The sequence below is a fragment of the Sylvia atricapilla genome, chromosome 10, assembly GCF_009819655.1.
Source record: "Sylvia atricapilla isolate bSylAtr1 chromosome 10, bSylAtr1.pri, whole genome shotgun sequence".
In the NCBI taxonomy this organism is placed as follows: Eukaryota; Metazoa; Chordata; class Aves; order Passeriformes; family Sylviidae; genus Sylvia; species Sylvia atricapilla.
Window position 1 is genome coordinate 8080024 of NC_089149.1, and position 19314 is coordinate 8099337.

The window sequence follows — 19314 nt, forward strand, 5'->3', positions numbered from 1 at the left end:
ACAAATCAAGGGGCTTGCAAAGTTTTCACCTTGTGACATTAAATTATCCATCATGTAGGGATGTGCACTAACACCAGAAATGAAATGAAGCATAATTCTGGTATTCTGTCCCTGAAGGAGGTTGTGGTCTCTTTGCTGCCCTGACTGGCACTTCTCCATCAGCCAAGTTCCTCAATCAGCTGCTGGCAGCAGAGGCATTGTTTTTTCTCCCTCATCTTTACCACATCTCCTGCTTTTCTGCTTCATGAAAAGCACATATGAGACTCACTCTGCCATTTCAAAGATAAAATCATTGCACAGTAATGCACACTATAATGATTAAATACAACCTTTATTATGGAAACACCAAAAATAGAAAAATAAAGAGCATATCTTACTTTTCATAGCAAGTTATTTTTAGCAACCATACATTATAGCAAGCTAGAAGTGCTAAGCCAAGCCTTGTCTAGATACTTGAGATGCCAGTCTAATCTCCCTTCCTCTTTCAACTGAATTAACAGCTCTTTCTTAATTTGCAGTTCTCCATCAGAGAACAAAAAGGACTGAAAGAAATTAGACCTTGCTTTTTAAACTCCTCAGTGACTTGTCTGAGTGTGACATCATTGTTTCTGGGATGCCCTCATTCTGTCTTGGATGTGTGAGAGACCACAGAGGATGGGCATGGGAGGTGCAGCAGAGCACCAGGGAGCCATAGGGATGTGGGGACACGGGGATGTAGGGATGTGCTGACCTCCCAGACCCTGTGATGGCCCCACAGCCTCCTGACCAGCACATGCTTGCACAGGAGTTAAACTTTGCCTCTCTGGTGGATGCATCACATCAGTGCACCACATCACCCTGATGAGCACCTTCTGGTCCAGGGCTTGGTTGGTCGGAGTGGGCAGCTGGAGGAAGAAGTGGGCTGGGGCTGCTGAGTCACTGTAGGACCCAGCTGCAGCCTTGTCTGCTCCCACAGCAGACAAAACCGCCCTGTTGCCCATGGTATAGCCATTATGACCCACCTAGTGTGCCAGCAGTTTACCAAATATCCTGCTTTTGTATGGTGTTCTTTTAGGCACTTTTTGCTCAAGTTGTTTCCTCAGACAAGATGTTTAAAAGAGCAAGTCTGGCAACACCAAGGCTAATTACCCCTATAGAGTTTTCAAAGTGGGAGGGAAACCCCAAAGTCACTCCATTAGATAAAAACGTACCAGCTAAATATATTCCTAAATTCTGGTAGAAAATAAACACAGGCATTCAGCTTTTAGAGCTGTATATGGCAGCTCAGGGAGCAGCTGCCCCATCTGATTCTAATTCAGCATTAAATTTGGAGAGGCAACACTCCCTGCTATGCTGACACACATCCCTGCTGCAGACTGGTTGGGTTTTGGAATCAGGGATGGAGGTGATGGGATACAGGATGGGCCACAGCTGAGAGAAAGGTTGCATTTCAAGGCTGGGATGTCCTAATGCAGTAAGGATTTCTCCAATGGATACTCTACTGCTGTAAAGCCCTATCTCCATTGGATTAATTTTGCTGCATGTTGGCAGCATTTCCTGGGAGCATCCAGTTGTTTCATTGGTTTGCACCACGTGCACTTCATCTGTGCCAGTTAGAGCAAGCCCAGAGAATCATTTGTGTACAAATGGCAGAATGCAGCTTCATAAAATTAGCAAACAAATAATAGCAAGAAAAAGCAAAAGAACAAATCAGGTAAATCTGAATCCAAACACTGATCAATGTCAACAGATTGATTCACTGTAGAAAGAAAAAACCTATGGAGAAAAACATTATTCATGCATCACTAGTAAAAATGCCAGGAGTCACAATATTAACCACAGAATTAGCAGTCATTAGTAACTCTTTTCTGTCCTCATACTGATATCAGACTTCTTTAAAAGACTGAATATTAACATAAAGCAATTTTTTTTCAGAACAGAACAAGCAAATGTAATATCCATGTCAGTAGAAGTAATACAGATCACACAATCCAACAATCCAAAGAACATGTGAAATGGGACTCAGCTTTGACAAAGGAAAGGTATCTATTGTTCCCTCGGCAAAACAGCTTAGGGCCAGACCATGTGCTGATCTTTTTAGGCAGCTTTTGTTGTTAAAATGTCCACATGTAGCAGACTGGGACAGCAACATCCCTACTGCAGGTACAGGATCATTTTCAAATGGAATTTCTTCATCCATTTACTTTTCCTGCCAGACATCTCACTTTTATTTAAAAAAAAAAAAAAAAAAAAAAAAAAAAAGAGCTTTAACTGAGTATAAAAATCTGCTTTCTAAGCAACAGATTCATACTATTAAGTAACCCTGAGAATTAGAAGCCCAAGGTCTGAGTCCCATGGCTGCTTGTCTGCTAAGAGGGGAAGGAGGAAGGGAAAATGAGCTCAATAAAGCTCAATAAGCATTATGAACCGTGCTGGAGCCCTTTTCAAAAGAATAATTGAAATACTTATATTTCAATTTGAGTATTCAGCTGAATACAGTCCAAATCACTGTGTCTGTATTCAAGGCTTGAAAGTTTGGTATCCTATTTCTTGTGCTATTTTACCTTATAAATGTATTCAGCTGTTCCTGTGCTCACAGCTGGTTCTGATGTTTCTCCTCATGTAAAAGTGCTTCAAAATTGTCTTCATCTTTCTTATTTACTGCTTCATTCAGACTCAAAGGGAACATTTCTAGAGAATGTTAATTACTTCCACAGCTACATATTATACTGATTATAGAGCAGTTATGGCCATGTTTCCTCCTTCACACGGACCAACATCTCTAATTAATTCATAGAATGGAAGAATTTCTTTTCTTTCTTCATTTAAATAATTAAACTTGCAATGGTGAAATACTAGAAAAATATCAAAACTATTTTTAAAAGACTTAAGGGAACATCTGACAAGACATAACCATCAATTTTATCCAGTGAAAATCCAGTGAGGTTCCATTGCCATTAATAACTGGGCAGGATTTGGGCCATTATTCATAGAAATTAAATTGGCTCCTAGTATTTCCATTTCGTTTCAATACAGATTAAGCCGTCAAGACATTTTTGCATATGACTTCAATCTTTCTTTTGTTTAATGAGTGCCATTCCACAGTCCTTTTCCAGGCCAAACTTATTATTAAATTTTCAGCCATTAGCCTAACTCCTTGGAGGAAGTGTGCTCTTATTGATTATAATTTTCTCTTTTGCAAATGTTTTTGTACATAATTTCTTATCATCTTGATGTAATTTGCTTCAGAGAGTAGACTGTGTGTATGTGCACATATGTATGTGTGTATGTGCACATTTCTGCACATGTAAATCTTTTGTGACAAGGAGCTTTTACTTGTTACAACAAGGAACATGAGCTGAACTTAAATCTCAAAAGCAATTACCATTCTCATGCCTTCATCATGGGTTTAGCAGGAAATAGACTACAGAGTGTATTAGTGTGCTTCAAAGAAACTCCAAATTATTTCCATATGAAAATCCAGCTGCTCACCTGTGAGCACACTGGAGAACACTGACTATTGGGCAGAGTTTGTCCAAAACCTGTGCAAGCTTTTATTTTCCACAGAAGCCTTGGGCATATATCATCAGTGGATTTCCATTTCTCGTGGACCTCGTGCAAGTGCCCCAGTGGTGGTCACTTAATCCCAAGAGTTTCCAGTGAGTGTGGCATCGTTCTGGATTAAGAGACCACCCTGTTGCCCCAGCAGAGGACATTTCCTGGGCTCAGTGTGGTTACTGTGACAGGTCCATGTCTGAACAGCACGTGGGGGATTCCTGAGCTCTCACAAGACCAGGAGCATATTAAACTCCAGGGTAAGAGTCACAATTACCACTGTGTCTTTGCAAAGGGCTTAGTGGGAGAACCCCAGGCACTTAGGAAGTGTAACTGTGTAGTAAGACTGGTGAGAACTTGCCAGTGGAGTCACACTGGACACTTCCCCTGAGATTTTGGCACACACCGTGTTCCAAAAAAGCTTTCAGTGAGCTCTCACTTAGGAGAGTTTTCTGTAGCTGTGAGCCTCTGCTTTATTCACCTGAAGGCCCAGCTTACATCTTTTGATAGATCTAAACACCATCATTAACAAATCTGATGGATTTTCTGGGAGATAGTGATACTGCTTGCTTTAAGCTATTTTTAGGAATCTGGCTTAGGTGATCTGAATGACCTCCTTTGTTGATAACAGAGAGAATTTAGGCTCCTCACTTTGGACTATATCTAAATTAGATGCTAAGAATTGCCTAAAGTAGAAGGTGAGAATTCTCTCCTCCCCACCTTAAAGGAACTCCTTCCAGAAACATTCATTAGCTGTAAACACATGGTGTCATCTCATGTAAAAATGTGGCTTCAGGGCAAGGAAATTGCCAGGCAGAAGAAAAAACTCCTGTGACTTCTCTGCTTGCTGCACACATTTGGAAGCACAAGGGCACCTCAGATGCGCTCATATCCTCTATGTGGCTTCCTCCTGGAGATCAGGAAGGTGGCAAACACAATGACAAACAATCCCAGGATAGTCAGGCACACTGCAATGGGAGCTACTTTGCTGTTTCTATCAGCAGAGCATTCTTCTTCTGAAAGGAAAAGATCAGAGAATGTTATAGCAGAACACCATACTCCTAAACTGTACATCTGTATTCCAGAAAAGGCAGCAAATACAAGCCAGTAGTTCTCAAAACCTTGCTTTCTTTTGTTTTTCCTTTCTTTTTCCTGAACTATACTTACTGCACTTTTTATCTGTGGTGAGCCTTATCTCAAGAAAACCATCCTTGCCCCTTCTGCAGTAGCTCTGTGCCGCCCTAGAGAGTGGCTCTTCTCCCTCATAATTGCAGGAATTGTTTCACCACTCAGCACACACACAGCAAGAGCTTTCTTCCCAAAAGCAGATGGAGAGCATAACACCACAAAGTGCCAGTCTGAAAATAAAGAGCAAGATACATTCTGCATGGTCAAAAGCTGCTCCTGTGTGACATCTGATTACTTCTTCCCAGTGAAGAGGATCAGGCCAGAGACAAAAGCCCATAGTCCGGCACATCATTAGTGCAGTAGGGATCTTTTAAGTCAACGTTTTCTAAGAAAAATCAAATTCTAATTGTTCTCTCTGTTTAATTCAGAATATTTGTGGATAATGGTGGCTAACTCAGAGCACTGAGAGATTAGGAAGGCAGAAGCCTTGGACATAGTCCATGGAGTTGCTTTAGCAGTACCTTTGCAATTCTGTTGTACATGTGATGGTATCAGACACATATCTTTGAAGGACCATCCAAAGATATCACTCTAAACATACATCTTAGCTACAGAAAGTGCAAATTCTGCCTTCCTTAGCCAGTTCCTACCCAAATGAATATTCAAATCATCCTCTGATTAAACAGAAACTTATTACATTGAAGTGAACTTCTAGGATGAGGTAAATTGATGGCTTTCCTATGGAGAGAGTGCAGCACTGAGAGAAATGGAAAATTAACCCAGTAACAATGGCAGGATCAGCCTCAAATTCAAAATACAAGTGTAGTCCTGGGAGTGAAGGCAAAGTCTGGGAATGACCACTAGTGCGTTACCCCAGAACTGGATCAGACCGACATCTTCCATCAGATCTACAGGAATGGTCTTTCCTCAGGCTCCGGGGAAAGACTGACCTGTGTCCTGCTGCTGTGAGTGGCACCTGCAGAGCAAACTGTTCTCTGAGCAGGGCAGTGTGGTCAGCTAAACCCCACAGTAAATCCCAGCTCAGCAGAAAACCCAGTTTATGGCCAGGATAGGAGGGAGATCCGACACCCTGTGCCCCTCTCACTCCCTGTGACTGTTCCGAGGCAGGTCTCGACAGCGCTCTGAGATAAAACCTCAGTTGTTATTCCATGACTGTGCTGGCACAGGTGTAGCTTGGCTTGGGCTTTTCCCCCATGGGAATTTTACACTGTCAGTGGGCAATGAGCCCAGGGAACATGTCAAGTCCATGACATCATGTCACAGCTCCAGAGCCTCCACATGGTTCTTCCCAAGTCTGATCCTCTTCTGCTCTAATCCAGATGGTGATGCAATGCCATAAAGACAAAGGCATAAGAATTCTATTAGAGGCTGCCTTTTAAAAGCTCTGTCTGGTTAATGTAACCTGCTGTTAAATGAGCTGAAAAGTATTTGCATCTAAGTTTTGTAAAAGCCAGAGATGTTTGAATTGGCCATTTTGCTTTGATGAAACATTGGGAATGAAGAATGAACTCTATGAACTCTAGGAATTGTTCCTGATACACTGAAGTATAGAAGGCCCTTTTACAGATTTTCAGACTCAAACAGATCAAGCCATTGACATAACACTGTAATCTATACAAAATTATAAGGAACTTGAAACCAGTGACCATTAATGTTTTCTTTTTCTTCCCCATTTAAAGATAAGCAAATCAGGAGCAAGAGAAGTGAAACCATTAGTCTGGAGACACACAAGGGGAGGAGGCTGGTGATGTGTTTAGTCATTCCTTCACTGGGGATTTTCTCTTTCAGAATCTGCATATGCAGCCAAGACACAACAGTTTCATGACTCTTTTATAGCCACAGGGAAATTATTTCAGAGGTGGGAGCTGCTGCTTTCTCAGCTCTCTGATTAAGAGCAAAATTAACTTAAATTTGGATATGGTATTGACTAGCAGAGATTAGTCTGACTTGGAGGGAGATAGGGAGAAACAGAGACCATCTTTCTCAGATGAGTCTCTTCTAGAGGTGAGGCTATATCTAATCCCATAATTAAGGTCATTCATTGTACACATTTGAATGGGAATGTGGGGACCAGATGGGATCCCATGAGTTATTCCAGCTCAGTGTTATCCCATGAAAATACTTCATGAGAATGAGAGCATAGATAGGATTCTCAGTGTGGAGAAGGACCATGTCTTTAAAAAGCCCCAAATGTTTTTTCCTATTATATTCCTTTTGCAATGGAAAAGGTAACCAAAATGGTGACCTAACAGAAGAAGAATTGGTCAAACAGAGCCAAACTGAGTCAAAAGATAGATCTAAAGTAAAAAGAAGAATACAGGGGCATTATTTTGTAAGCATGCAGAAAGACAAGTGGCAAAAGAGAGAATGTTTTATTGCTGCCATCTAAAGGGCTGGAGAGCTGGTCAGCCCCTCTGTGCATCTGAGTTCTTGTATAGAAATGCTCTAAGAGGAAGCCACAGAAATGAGAAGATGGACAACTTGAAAGAGACCACAAGGTTCCACTGAGTCCCCCTCTCTGGTCTTTGCCTTTTACTGATATACTAAATTGCCTCTTTGTGGCACTTCTCCAAGGAAAGACAAACTGAAGAGATGAGCATCCTGTTTAACTCTGAAACTGGGAGTGGGTCAGTTGTGCTCCTCCTCAGGAGCAAATTTCATCATGTCTAGACACAGCTGCTCTGAAAGTATGATCCAGCATTCACAAATATCACTTATTAGCTGGCAGTTTTGCTACTACTGCCGTGGGACAACATGAATATCAGAAGCCTTTAAAAATAGCTAAAATCTGACTATATTGGGACAGTGAGTTTTGTACATTGGGGTTTGGGCAGTGCACTGGTGGTGAACACACCTCTGCTTGTTCCAGGAGAAAATGGACGAAGAAGAAAATTGTGTCTGTAGAGTTGAACATTTTTAATGAGAAGGTGAAACAGAAGGTACTGAATGCAGGGGGGAAATATTTTTCCATCCTCTACATGTATAAGCACTGTGTTGGAAATGACTCAGGAAAGGCTGAGAAAACAGCAGTGGGATGTGTATGGGTACAGTTTAGAAGATTACATCCATCAGGCCACCACAGTGCTGACATGTAGATCTGGGAAGGGTGGAAAAGTATCCTACTCACCTTTTCCAAACTGGTTACCCACAATGTCAAATGCCTGCAGCTGCATGTTGACAAAGAGGATCTGGAAGTCTGTCTCCAAGAGGAAGGTTTGCCTGCTGGCACACTTAAAGGAATTCCCCAGCTTTGTTGTGAACAGCTTCTCATTTAAGGCTGCATAAAAAAGCATACCTGGAGGCCAGAGAGAGACAGATGAGAATCCACACTCACTCCACTGGAACCAACATATTTCTGAGATAAAATGGTCCCAGAGGTGACTAAAGCATGGACATTTTCTCCACTAACTATCACTTATTCTTCTTACATGTTTAAATGAGAGCTTTAACTATCAATGGGCAACTCAGCTGAGCTTAGGTCTGAAAAAGTGGCTAAAACTTCAGATGCTTCTTCAAATCACATTTTAACAAATTGCATCTGCAAGAGGGGGTTAGAATTCCACAGGAGTAGGCAAGGTTTGAAGTAATCTCTATTCTGAAAGAGTGGGGCAGGGAAAGCTGCTGAGATCAAAAAGAAAATGTAATAATAGTGACATAGCTGCAGCCAGGTACACTCTCTTCCATTTTTATACCATAAGATTTAGGTGAATGACACATTGAAAGCTTGATAAAACACATATTTGCAAAATCCAGTGTTTTAAACATCTGAAAATATATCCCACACCCAGAACAGATTGATATGAAATTAAGACAGAGTAAAATCACTGACCTTCAGAAGATAACAGTATTCTGCTCTCAATTCTAGTGACAGAGTAACTTGGAGCTTGCTGCAAAAGAAGATGTATCTTTATTCATAATACAGACTCATATTTGCAGGGGAAAGAAACTCAGCTTACCTCAGCAAAATGGTCATAAAGAATTTCCCAAAGAAATACTTTGTAAAGCATCACCTTTGAGACCCAAGAATCAACTCTCTTGGATGTATTTTTCTTTTCCAAATCTCAGCTGCATCATCAATTCTGCTCAGTTCAGTGAAACCATGCAGGTGTCATTTTACACAAACTGCTCAGGCTGGGCACTCATGAGATACTTGTGATAACCAAAAGTAGAAAGACTGCTGACATGGAAAGCACCTGGTACTACAGGACAGAACAAGATTTCCAGCCAGGTTGCTTGTGCCCTGAAACCCTGGTGCAAGCTGGACACTGTCCTCCCCTGGAGTGTCAAAGGTTGAGAGCCAGCCCTGCGAACTTCTCCCTGGTATCAGTGTTGGAGAAAAGGTGATGCCTCATGCAGCAGCCCTGACACCCAGTTTAATTCCTGCTGTGAGCACACAGGGACTGCTGAGTGCAGCTGGTGGATAAATGGCAGTAAACATGAATGTGTCCTGAGTTCCCAGTTAAACACTGGGAGGATGGAGAGGGAAAATTTAAGAAAGAAATACACCAGAGATGAGGTTCTCAGCATTATTCCAACTGAAAGACATAATTAGGTGAAACATTACCATTTTTGGGTGGCAGTGCTTTTTACTGTTTGGCCACAGTTGAAAACTTTGCCTGGGGAAAACACCTGCTCCCACTTCACATCTTGTGGGTTGGTTACACAACTTCCTTTTTTCAAGCCCTTTGCACAGGCTGCCAGGGTGGTGAGCACTGAACCAGCCCCTCTGCTCTGCAACCCCAGCCCTGGGGCAGGAGCCAGCTCCTCTCCCACCAGGGACAGCCACGAGTGCCACTGCTGGAGCACTCCAGCTTCAAAGCACCAAGAGAGGCTGTGGGGACCAAACACAAAAAGGCAGCAGGGAAATGTTTTCTTATTAACTTGAATTTCAAAGCAGTCCAAGCTGAGCCCTGCTATGCTCTTGAGGCTTATCCTTAAGTGGAGGATAGATTGTCTAATGCTGTGCCAAAACCAACCTTTTTCAGGGCAAGACAGATCAAGCACCTCCTAAAGGTTCACATCACTCTCCTTAGCACTGCTGCAACCTGGGGCTTTCATGGGTACTTGAATCCCCAGCCTTTTTCTAAGGATTCTTGTAACACAAAAAATGCTCCTCTTGTTGCAGGAAGCACACATTTACAGCAAACACTCAGAGTCTGAACTGATCCTTTGTTTTGAAAGAGCTCCTTCATTTTTCACCTTACAAAATTTTCCTCTGTAGCTCTTAAAAAACTTTTTGCCATCAGCTAAAATAAAGATGACTACTAATGGAAGTATTTTCTCTGTTCAAAAATTAATTACACATGTGGGGTATAATTTGCTGTTCTGTCTTGGACTTTCTATGCAAATGACTGATTAGCCATTTGTACTTTTCTTAATTGTCTCTAATTTGAGCTTGGAACCAGGCTGCAAGACTGACACTTTAGCTTGATTAATTGAAGGACACAGATCAGCAGATGGCCAGATGCAGCTCTCAGCTGCTGTGGAGCTCCAGGACATGGCCTTGATGTTCATCACACCTGCCAGAGTTTGATGGGATCCAACCCGTGCTGTGTTCCTGCCCAATCCTCCCTGCCCATTAACGACTTTATACACAGTGTTGGTTCTGTTTTACCTCTGCTGGCATCATCACCCAGCCCTTACAGCTTTTAGGTAAATAGTGTTGCCTCCCAAAATGTGCAAGTGTCTGAGTTAGCAAGATGATGGCTGCATTCAGGGATTTTCTCCTGTGCTTATAAAAGCTGCAGCACTCTTGGTAGCTTGTGTTAAAGCTACACCAACCTGCATTGATGTGGCCCCAGTGAGGAACATGGAATTAATAGATACAATGTCAAAAACAAAGCTCAGTTTCCCACTGTGTTAGCAGGAGCTCTCATCTTGCCCAAGTTTCTGTGTGTGTTTATAGATCTCCCTGGTGTGGTGCATTTTAAGGCCACTTATCTACAATTTTGTTGTTGCGGTACCCTTGTTTGGAATTTTCCACTCCGAAATTAGATGAAATTAGACTCCCTCAGCTGTGGATGTGTCATGGCTCCTGGGCACTTAAAACTGCACAGGCTGTCCTTTGAATTTGACAACCCCAGCTGGATTTTAGGGAAAGCAAATGGCTGGGAGCAACTTGACAGTGTGAGTCAGAGCTCCCAGCACACCTTGTTCCTGCACAGGGATTCCAATCCCAAATCCTTTCGCTCTGCACCACTCCAATGCAAACAGCAGGTCTGACCTTCCCTCCCATGAGACTTCAACCTATGTAAAAAAGAGACTCAGATGTTGCTTGGCTATTCCTAGACTTTGTGTTGCTTGATGGGCAGCTTTAACACTGCTCTCTGGCCCTTTCTGTCAGAGGATGGCAGAGCACTGTGCTTACCCTTCACTTCCAAACTGGAAGTCCAAACAGACCTCACTTAACACTGGAGTCAGTTGTAGGGCGAGCACGACATTGCACCAGGCAGCCTCCAGAGGTATTTTCCAACCTGAATTAATTAAACCATGGTTCTATGGTTCTAGCCCGTTGGGAAGAACAGGAGTAACCATGCAGTTATTATATACAGATGGAAAACAAGCACAGACATAGATAAAATGCCTTTTCCCACAGCTCAAGCTGGATCAAAGGCAGCCAAAGTTCTTGCTTCCCAATCCTCAACACTCCTTCTCTCTAAAAGCAACAATTACCTTTGCAAAGATGATGTTTACAAATCCTCCACTAAAAGTTAAGTTCAGCTGAGACTGCACCATCCCACAGCTCCCAGATATCTTTGTCGCATTAGGGTTGACAGTCACATATTCCATCTTCCCCTGTAGAGAGAAGAGACATTGCAGGGCTGCTGATGAAAAGGAGGTGGGAACTTAAAAGCACATATGCAGAGATTTGGTAACTTTACGCAGAGATTTGCCCTTTTTTTGTCCCCAGGCTCTGTGTGACTGAATGAACCACAGCCAGTGGTGGTGGCAGCCGAGGTGCCTGCCAGGGTCATTCCCCATTCATAAACCAGCACTGGTGGTTGTCTGACACATCACTGAGCTGTTCCAGTGCATTAAGCTGGCAGAAAATATTTGGTTTCTGTTCATTCAGTGAACTGATATGATTCAGGCAGGGTCAGATGAGTACGGGTGGTAATTTATAAAGAGGGAGCACCTTATGTTATTATAAACATCCCACTATGGTCTGGTGAGGGTGGGAATCCTACTCCCTGCCTGGCTGCTGCCAGGATAAGGGATGAAAATTCCCTTTACCAACATTAGACACTCATCCAGTGTTAGAAATATTCAGACATCAAACACAAATATTTACATTCATAACAGGGATGGCTCAAGCATAACAACTCCAGAGCCTAAGGATATAGCTCCATATGTTCTATTAATGGAGGCTACAAAACCTTAAGCCTGAGGGACACAATTGCCATTTCAGGTTGTATGACATCTTTTTCTGAATCATTCTCAGTGGGTCACTTCTAGGAGAGGACCAGCTCTTCAGGACCTGGCAGTTCCCATGATCCTAAAATGTCCATACATCAGCACCAGGACAACCCACCTCTACATCGAAGTTTGTGAACTGGCAGTTTCTTCCTTTCATTGCAACTCACAAGGTCAAATTCTTACCTGAGGTCAGTTCAGATTATAACTGATCTCCTATCCTAGGAAGCACAAATAACCCTGGAGGCAGATCTCCTGCCCCAGCATTGCTCCCACAAAAATATCACTGAAGTAAGAAAGCACCTTTACATCCCCTTGGCATCATCATCACACGGGCCAAAGTACAGCAGCCGGGATGGTGTGGCACATGGGGGCTGCAGACTGATCACAGAAGCTCATTCTGAAAATGGCTTGGAAAGAGGAAGAATAAACTCCAGCTAATGAATAAAGTCACTACAAAGCTGAGCTTCCACCTCACCTGTTCTATATTTTGAGCCATCAGCTGCAGGCCCACGACAGCCTTGACACAGGTCTTATTCCCATCGGAAAGGGTGTAGGTGCCTGTGGGGATGCCAGTGGGCCGTGGGGTGGGACGGGGTCTCACAGTGCTGGCAGGGGATGTGGGGGACGTTTGTGTCCCTGCATGGCTGGTGGTTGTGCTGTTCACAGCCGTGGCTGTTGGGGTGCCCGTGGCTGTTGTTTGTCTCCGTGACCGTGTGCTGCGCCCGGCCCTGTGTGAGCCGGTGATGGCAGCTGTCCCCTGGGTATTTGCTGTCTCGTGCTTCAGGGAGGAGTTGGTGGCCGCTGCCATAGTTCCTGTGGTCACGTGTGGTCCCCTCCCATGGCTGGTGGAGGGCACAGAGGGAGTGGTTGTGTTCTTCACTGCAGTTGTAACCGAGGCCGTGCCGGGGCTGTCTGTGGGTGCTGTGGATGTGGTGTCTCCTCCTGCCTGGGCTGCCCTGTGCTGGCCTGGGGCTGATGTTGCCTGGAGCTGCTCCCTTGTCTGCTCCGTTGTTCTGTGGCTCACGGGTGTTGTTTGAAGAAGGCCTGTGCTGTTAAAATGAACTGTGGTGCTTTGATGGGGTGAAGAACGATAAAAGAAAAGTGGCTGAGCAGAAGTAGCCACTTGGTGGAAGGATGTGGTTTCTGGAGACAGTTCGACCCCCAGGGCCACTTCAGCAAAGCAGGAGGAAAATGCTGCAAAGAAACTAAAGTCAGTGGTCTAGAAACCTTCACTTTTATGTTGATAACCACAATATACCTGCACTGGTTTTGTTATCAAATGGGTGATACTGATGCCTTAAGTTTTAGCTTTCATGTTTTTCAGATTCTGTCCTGCCTAGGGGTGTAGTTCTGAGCCTCAAAATAAGTGTTAATAAGCTCTCTTCACAGAGCAGGTAGACAAAATAAATCCTTTCCTGCTGAGAACCAAGGATAATGGTTAAAGTTTTCAGAGCCAAAAGCTTAAACTCCAATACACAAATGAACCAAAACTCATAAAAGTGTAAGACCTCGTGACTGGTCATCCATTTTGTGACCATTTTAAGTCCACCCTAGGTGTAGCCCTGGCCAGGCTCTTGTTCTGCCCAAGGCGTACCCTCAAAGGCCTTTTAATAAATATCTACTTTATTGTCTAGCTCTATCCAATCTCTGTTCCAGGTCAGCCTTCCCAAGGCATCAGTACAATTTCACTCTTCCTTTGGGTCCAGTCATGATAGGAGAGTGTAATGAAAGCAGACACCCTGGAAGACTATCCACAGCTAGGCAGCACTCCCTCGAGTTTCGCACCTCTGAGTATTCCCACTCCCAGCTCTCCAGACACTGAGGAACCAGACCTTGCACAATCCCCAGGGAGCACAAGAATTCCCTGCAGGCAGGAGTTCAGTAGGATTTGCTGGAAGCAAATTGTCGAGTTCTAAGGAAGATGAAGTGGGTGCAGCAGCCAAAGGGATTATTGGTTTCTTACCAGCAAAGTGTAGGGAAAGGGGATGTGTCTGTGGGTGTGAGGTGGGTGTGAAAGGAAGTGAGGCAGTGCAGTGGTCTTACAGTGATTCACAACACTTGGGGAAACCAGTCTGGGAACAGGAAAATTCCAGGTATTTATTTATGGTTTTCTTGCAGCCATGTCAGCTTGAACCCTGGAGTTCTTCTTCCTGGAAGAACCCAAAGAAAAGCCATCCCTCTTAGTGATGGGCTTTCAGAAATGAGAAAAAAAAAATCAGGGTGCAGCATCCAGGAGCATTTTTGAGCACATCAGAAAATAGTTTCAGCACCAAAATTATGCTTCCACCTAATGACATTTACAGAAAAGTGTCCCTTGTAGAAGTGAAAAAAAAAAAAATCTGGCTCCTAAATGTAAATACAGAAATAAATAAAAAATGGGAAGGTACAGCATAGAATATTTGAATGTCAACTCTTCTGCCTGAGTCTTTGTGAGTATGCAACAGGACTCTGGAAAGACAAGGTTGATTTAAAGAAATAAATCACTGATGTTTGTGAATTCTTTGATGTACATGAAGATATAAATGTAGTTAAATGCTTTACAGCCTAAATTAGTGGGAGGACAGTGAAAAATTATCCAGTTTGGAAACAGAAGGGACCCAAAAATCCAAGATAGCTCATATTCCCAGCAGTACAGTTCCACAGAGAATGCCTCAACATGTCAGAGTTCACTGTACACTGGTTCTTTCAAAGAAATTTCTCATGAATCAGTGTCAAAGTTGATGGCAGGCAGGCTGCTGAGATTAGGATTTTAGGATAGATTAATGCCAGAGGCACATTTAGAGTGAAAATGGCTGAAATCTCACAAGTTCTTCCATTTATTCATTTATTTATTGTCACCCATCACAAACAGAGATCTTCTGTTCATGATAATAGCTGAATTTACAAAATCTAACCATTTTCTAATACATATAAACTAAGTAAGAATAATAAAACTTCCTGGGTTTTGAATCAAATTCAATATAAAAATCAAAGAAACAAGAGCAGATGCACAGATCTTAACCCTTACCACAATTTTCCCTTAAAAATGGCTATGCTGGAGAAGAGCAGAAATGTAGATGTAAATACTCCATACTCCTACAATTGCCTGGGTTTCACTCTGAGCTGTACAGAGCACACCTGACTGCCACTTTAGGTGTTACCATCAAAGTGCAACTTGAGACAGTTGAAAAACCTCAAAAAATATTACGATTTTTCTCAAAATTAACCAAAAATGCATAATTAATATACTACTTTAGTTGGTTTTCTCTCTTTCCCCTATGCTTTACACAGCTGCTGCAGAGCTGTAATCAGATGACTGATCTCCTCCTGGGGCCAGGGGAAAGCCAGAGCAGTTGCCATGCACCAGTTATGGGTAGCTGCATCTGAGTGTATCAGCGTGATAGGAGCAAGAAAAAAGAAGTTTCAATTTCCACTGTTTCTTCCCCTCTAAGACTGAAACAATCCATATTTAAATTTATACAAGTCCTAAATTGTCTGTAGGTCTTAGTTTTCAGTTCACAGATTGGTTTTGATTACTGATCAGGTAAGACAGATGTAGAAGGAAATATTATTGAAGTGGTATTAGAATGCCACCCATAGCTTTTAAATAAAACTCCTCAAAAGGTCATTTCAACCCAATTATTTTCATCATTCAGCCAGACAGGGTCACCTGAGGGGTAAAGCCAGAAATGTCTTTGGAATGACCCATGGCTCTTGCTCACTGGCTGACTACCAGACTGTTCCTCCAAGCATTTTGGGGCTTCTGCCAGTGCATGGCCACACTGCTAAATCCACTGGCTTGGACTGTCTTCCCAAAAGGCATTTGGCCACATCAGCTCCCAGGGATAGGTAGGGATCACTGTCCAGCTGCACCCACTGGCACTGGCTGTGTTTGGGTGGCTGCTGGAGGTGGTTTGGTGACTCTGCTGTGCCCATGGGGTCCCTGACCTACTCTCCAGCTGAGGCTGGGAAGGTTTCTGTGGCTCCATAGCGTGGCCACATTCCTCTCTGGGAGCCTGGCACCTCTCAGAAAGCAGCTGTGAGCACGACTCCCTCAGCACAGCCTTTCTGTGGCTCTGCCAGCAGGACAGGCCACAGAAACATGAGGAATGGCAGCTCTGCACCCCCCCCCCCCCAGTAGTTTCCTTTTGTTTTCTTCCCATAAATTCAGTTCCAATTCAGAACTTCACACAAGCAACATTTTGCTTGAGGGGCTTGAGCAATGCCCTTGGGGTGTATCCTCTTGTAGCCAGCAGCTGCAATCCCCTTGTCTCACTTTATTGTGTGTAACAGATGCTGAGGGCTGTGTGAGGGCCCTGACAGCCTCCTTGCAATGCTCTAGAACAAAACTCTCAGAGATAGACCAGCACAATTCTCAGAAATTCCCTGTTCTGGCCCTGGAAATCTCTTTTTCATGCTTTGGCGACAAGTTTTGGTCACAAGGAATATCACTGCTCTGCTCTGGGGTGGGAAGCTGAGTGCTCAGTGCCATAATCTGGCTGTGCCATTTCTCAGCCTGTACTGGGGTGTGTGACAGAAACTCTTACTGAGGAGTTTTTCCCCTTTTCATCTAACCACACTCATCTGTTCAGCTGCCCAGCAGCTTTGTTCTCCTTTCTGCTGCCAGGAGAAGTGCTCCTGTTTAGTTGACTGATTCTGAGTAGACGCAAAACCTGACCCAGCTCCTGTAATCAGTGAAAATGATTCCACCAGTCTTGGCTACTTTGGTTTGCTGGAGGAATTGGAAAAGCACCAACATTTTCTGAGAAGTTTCAGTTCTGTCATAGCTTCCCTCCAACCCATATGACCTTTATCCCTTCACCACTAATTCTGTTTCATTCCCTGTCTGCATAGGAAAGACTTGACTTTGTGACTTTAGTAAAACATCACAACAAATTATTAAAGGAAATATCAAAAACACGTAATGAACCGAGGAAACAAGTTCTTTCTGGTGAAAAGTGATTGTTGACCACTAAATTATTAGTGTGGCTTCTCAGTCTCATCTTGCTCTCCCTTTCATTTGTATGTCTTGGGGGTACTTTGTCTATAAAGCAGGCCTGGGAAAGCAGAGAGAGACAGCAGGAACTGCTCGTGGTCGCGCCCCTGGGCACTTTCCCTGCTCATGGACAGGGATGGGGACAGGGGTTGTTCTTTTTGTGATCTCCATGTGCCAGTGGCAGAACTCACCCAACAGTGAGCTCAAATCCTTGGCCATTCCACAGATTAAATCGCATTTTGTCCCTCTTCACCAGGAAGATTTGGTGCTGCCGCAGGTGTTGAGCAGTGACTTCAAAGCACTGGGAGATTTCCTTCATGTGTATGGCTCCCCAGATTTTCACGGAGCAGCATTAATGATCAAAGGGTGACTCTGATGGACTTTGTCATTGAAAGAAGCCCCAGCCTGTCTTCTTCAAGCCCCTGCCTCACTCCTGCTTTCCTGATCCTGCTCTGCATCTTTCAGTGCAGATAAATTAATGACTCAATCAACGCTTCATTACTTTTTTCTTTCCTGCTTGTCTCACTCGGGATTTCCAGTTAGTTCTGCCGGACTGCAAATTATTTTTAATTAAGAAAAGCAAAGCCAAGAAAGTCTCTTCTAACATGGCTTTGAACCGACTCCTTCACACAGAGTTTATGCCACCACAGCGTTCAAGGGAAAAGACAGAGCAAAACATCAAACTAAGTCTATACCAGCCGCAATTAACAGCAGTTATGGTTATTTCTTAGCAGTGGGACTTCACTGAAAGCACCCTCAGTGTTAGCAACAAAACTGTTCAAAGTTTTGAGTCTGCTGGGCGCTGTCCTGACTGCAAGGAAACAAAACTGGCACAGCGTCGCGTATTTCAGGTAGAAATGGTGCTGTTACTCACCGCAGGCGAGGGTCAGCGAGATGAGCTGCCGTGCGCTCCTCCCCATGGCCAGCGGGCTGCGGGAGCGAAGGCGCTGCCTCTCCCCGGGGAGCGGGCGCGCACGAAACCCGGCTGCCCTGGAAAGTTTCACTTGGTGCCGGAGTGCTCAGTCACATGGCTGGGAAGGAGGTGGAGAGAGAGAGAGGGGGAGACCGGTCTGCAAACTCACGCAGAAGGAAATAAATGATGGTTAGGAAAGAAAGTGAAAAGAGAAATGACTGCTAGGGTGACGGGGACTTGAGACCCTGCGAGACCAGGGAAAGCTTCGTGCATGTCCCTCCCTCTGTGAGAACCTGGTGAGAAGTGCCCCAGCAGAGGGTTGCGTCTCTGTAACCCTAGAGGGTTACCCTAGAGGGTTACCAGTGTCTCCCCTGTGTTCTTTCGAAAATACTTTATTTGAGGCCAAATTCCATCTTTTACTTTAAAGCACAGAAGGGGAGAGGTATGACCATCTCCACAGAGCACCTGCTACAAGCAAGACAGGGCTGAGCGGAGCCCCAGACGGGCTCTTGCCCCAGGTGAGGACCACCCTCCGCTTCCAGGCCTGCTCCTGTCCTGGGTGAATGGGGTGGTCTCTGTTAGTGCTGCATCCAAACACCGCTGTCACACAAAGGGCTCCTCACGGCTCCTGCACAGCTCCTGCACGGTTCCTGCACGGTTCCTGCACGGCTCTGCACAGCTCCTGCACGGCCCCTCACGGCTCCTCACATCCCCTCACGGCTCCTCACAGCCCCTCACGGCCGCAGGAGCTCCGCGGGCAGCGCCAGGATGTGCAGCGGGAGCGCATCGCTCCCTCCTGCCCTGGGCATTCCCTGCCCTGGGCATTCCCCAGGGCCTGCTTGGGGCAGCGAACAAAGCCACCCCTACCCTGGCATCTGGCGTGCTCCTGATTCTTCTTTTCCTCGTACAACACTCGCTGCAGGAACGTGCTGACACCAAGGACTTGAAAAGCCAGGTGAGGTTAAGTTTGCCCCCAGACATCTGGATACTGCATGAAATCAGTTCCAGTTTATCTTGTTCCATTTGCACTGTGTTTCTACATTCTCATTTTTACCTGCTTGTCTTTCTACGTGATCCACAGCTTGTGTATCAATTAGCACTCCCTAATGGACACTGGTAGTTGAAGGCATGCAGATATCTCAGGAGTAACTATATTATAAAGTCATCTACAACTTCCTCTGAGCTGTGTGAACCTTTGCACACTCCTAAGAGTCCCAGCAATTCAGACCATCACTAAGGGAGATGGGTAAAGGAACAAAAACCCTACTTTGCCTTTTGACATGTGTGTTGGACAAATTACACTTATATTGGGCAAATGTGTGGATTT

At 44.3% G+C, this 19314-nt stretch overlaps 1 protein-coding gene across 1 annotated transcript; it reads right to left on the reverse strand.

The window, feature by feature from the left end:
- Positions 1 to 2249: 2249 nt before the first annotated feature.
- Positions 2250 to 18061, reverse strand: LAMP3 (lysosomal associated membrane protein 3). The gene is made up of 6 exons (XM_066325796.1): positions 17949 to 18061; positions 12575 to 13293; positions 11356 to 11478; positions 8513 to 8570; positions 7811 to 7978; positions 2250 to 4550 (listed from the first exon to the last, which is right to left on the reverse strand). The coding sequence occupies exons 1-6, from the start codon at positions 17992 to 17994 to the stop codon at positions 4411 to 4413; spliced, it is 1254 nt and encodes a 417-aa protein (XP_066181893.1). The 5' UTR covers positions 17995 to 18061; the 3' UTR covers positions 2250 to 4410.
- Positions 18062 to 19314: the final 1253 nt, after the last annotated feature.

Excerpts from the sequence above, each read along its gene's own strand:
- LAMP3 (XM_066325796.1), bottom strand. The coding sequence starts at position 17,994 with ATGGGGAGGAGCGCACGGCAGCTCATCTCGCTGACCCTCGCCTGCG. Across the intron at positions 8,571-11,355 it reads TAAACATCATCTTTGCAAAG|CAAGCTCCAAGTTACTCTGT; the intron begins GTAATTGTTGCT and ends CTTCTTTTGCAG. Across the intron at positions 7,979-8,512 it reads AATACTGTTATCTTCTGAAG|GTATGCTTTTTTATGCAGCC; the intron begins GTCAGTGATTTT and ends TCTGGCCTCCAG.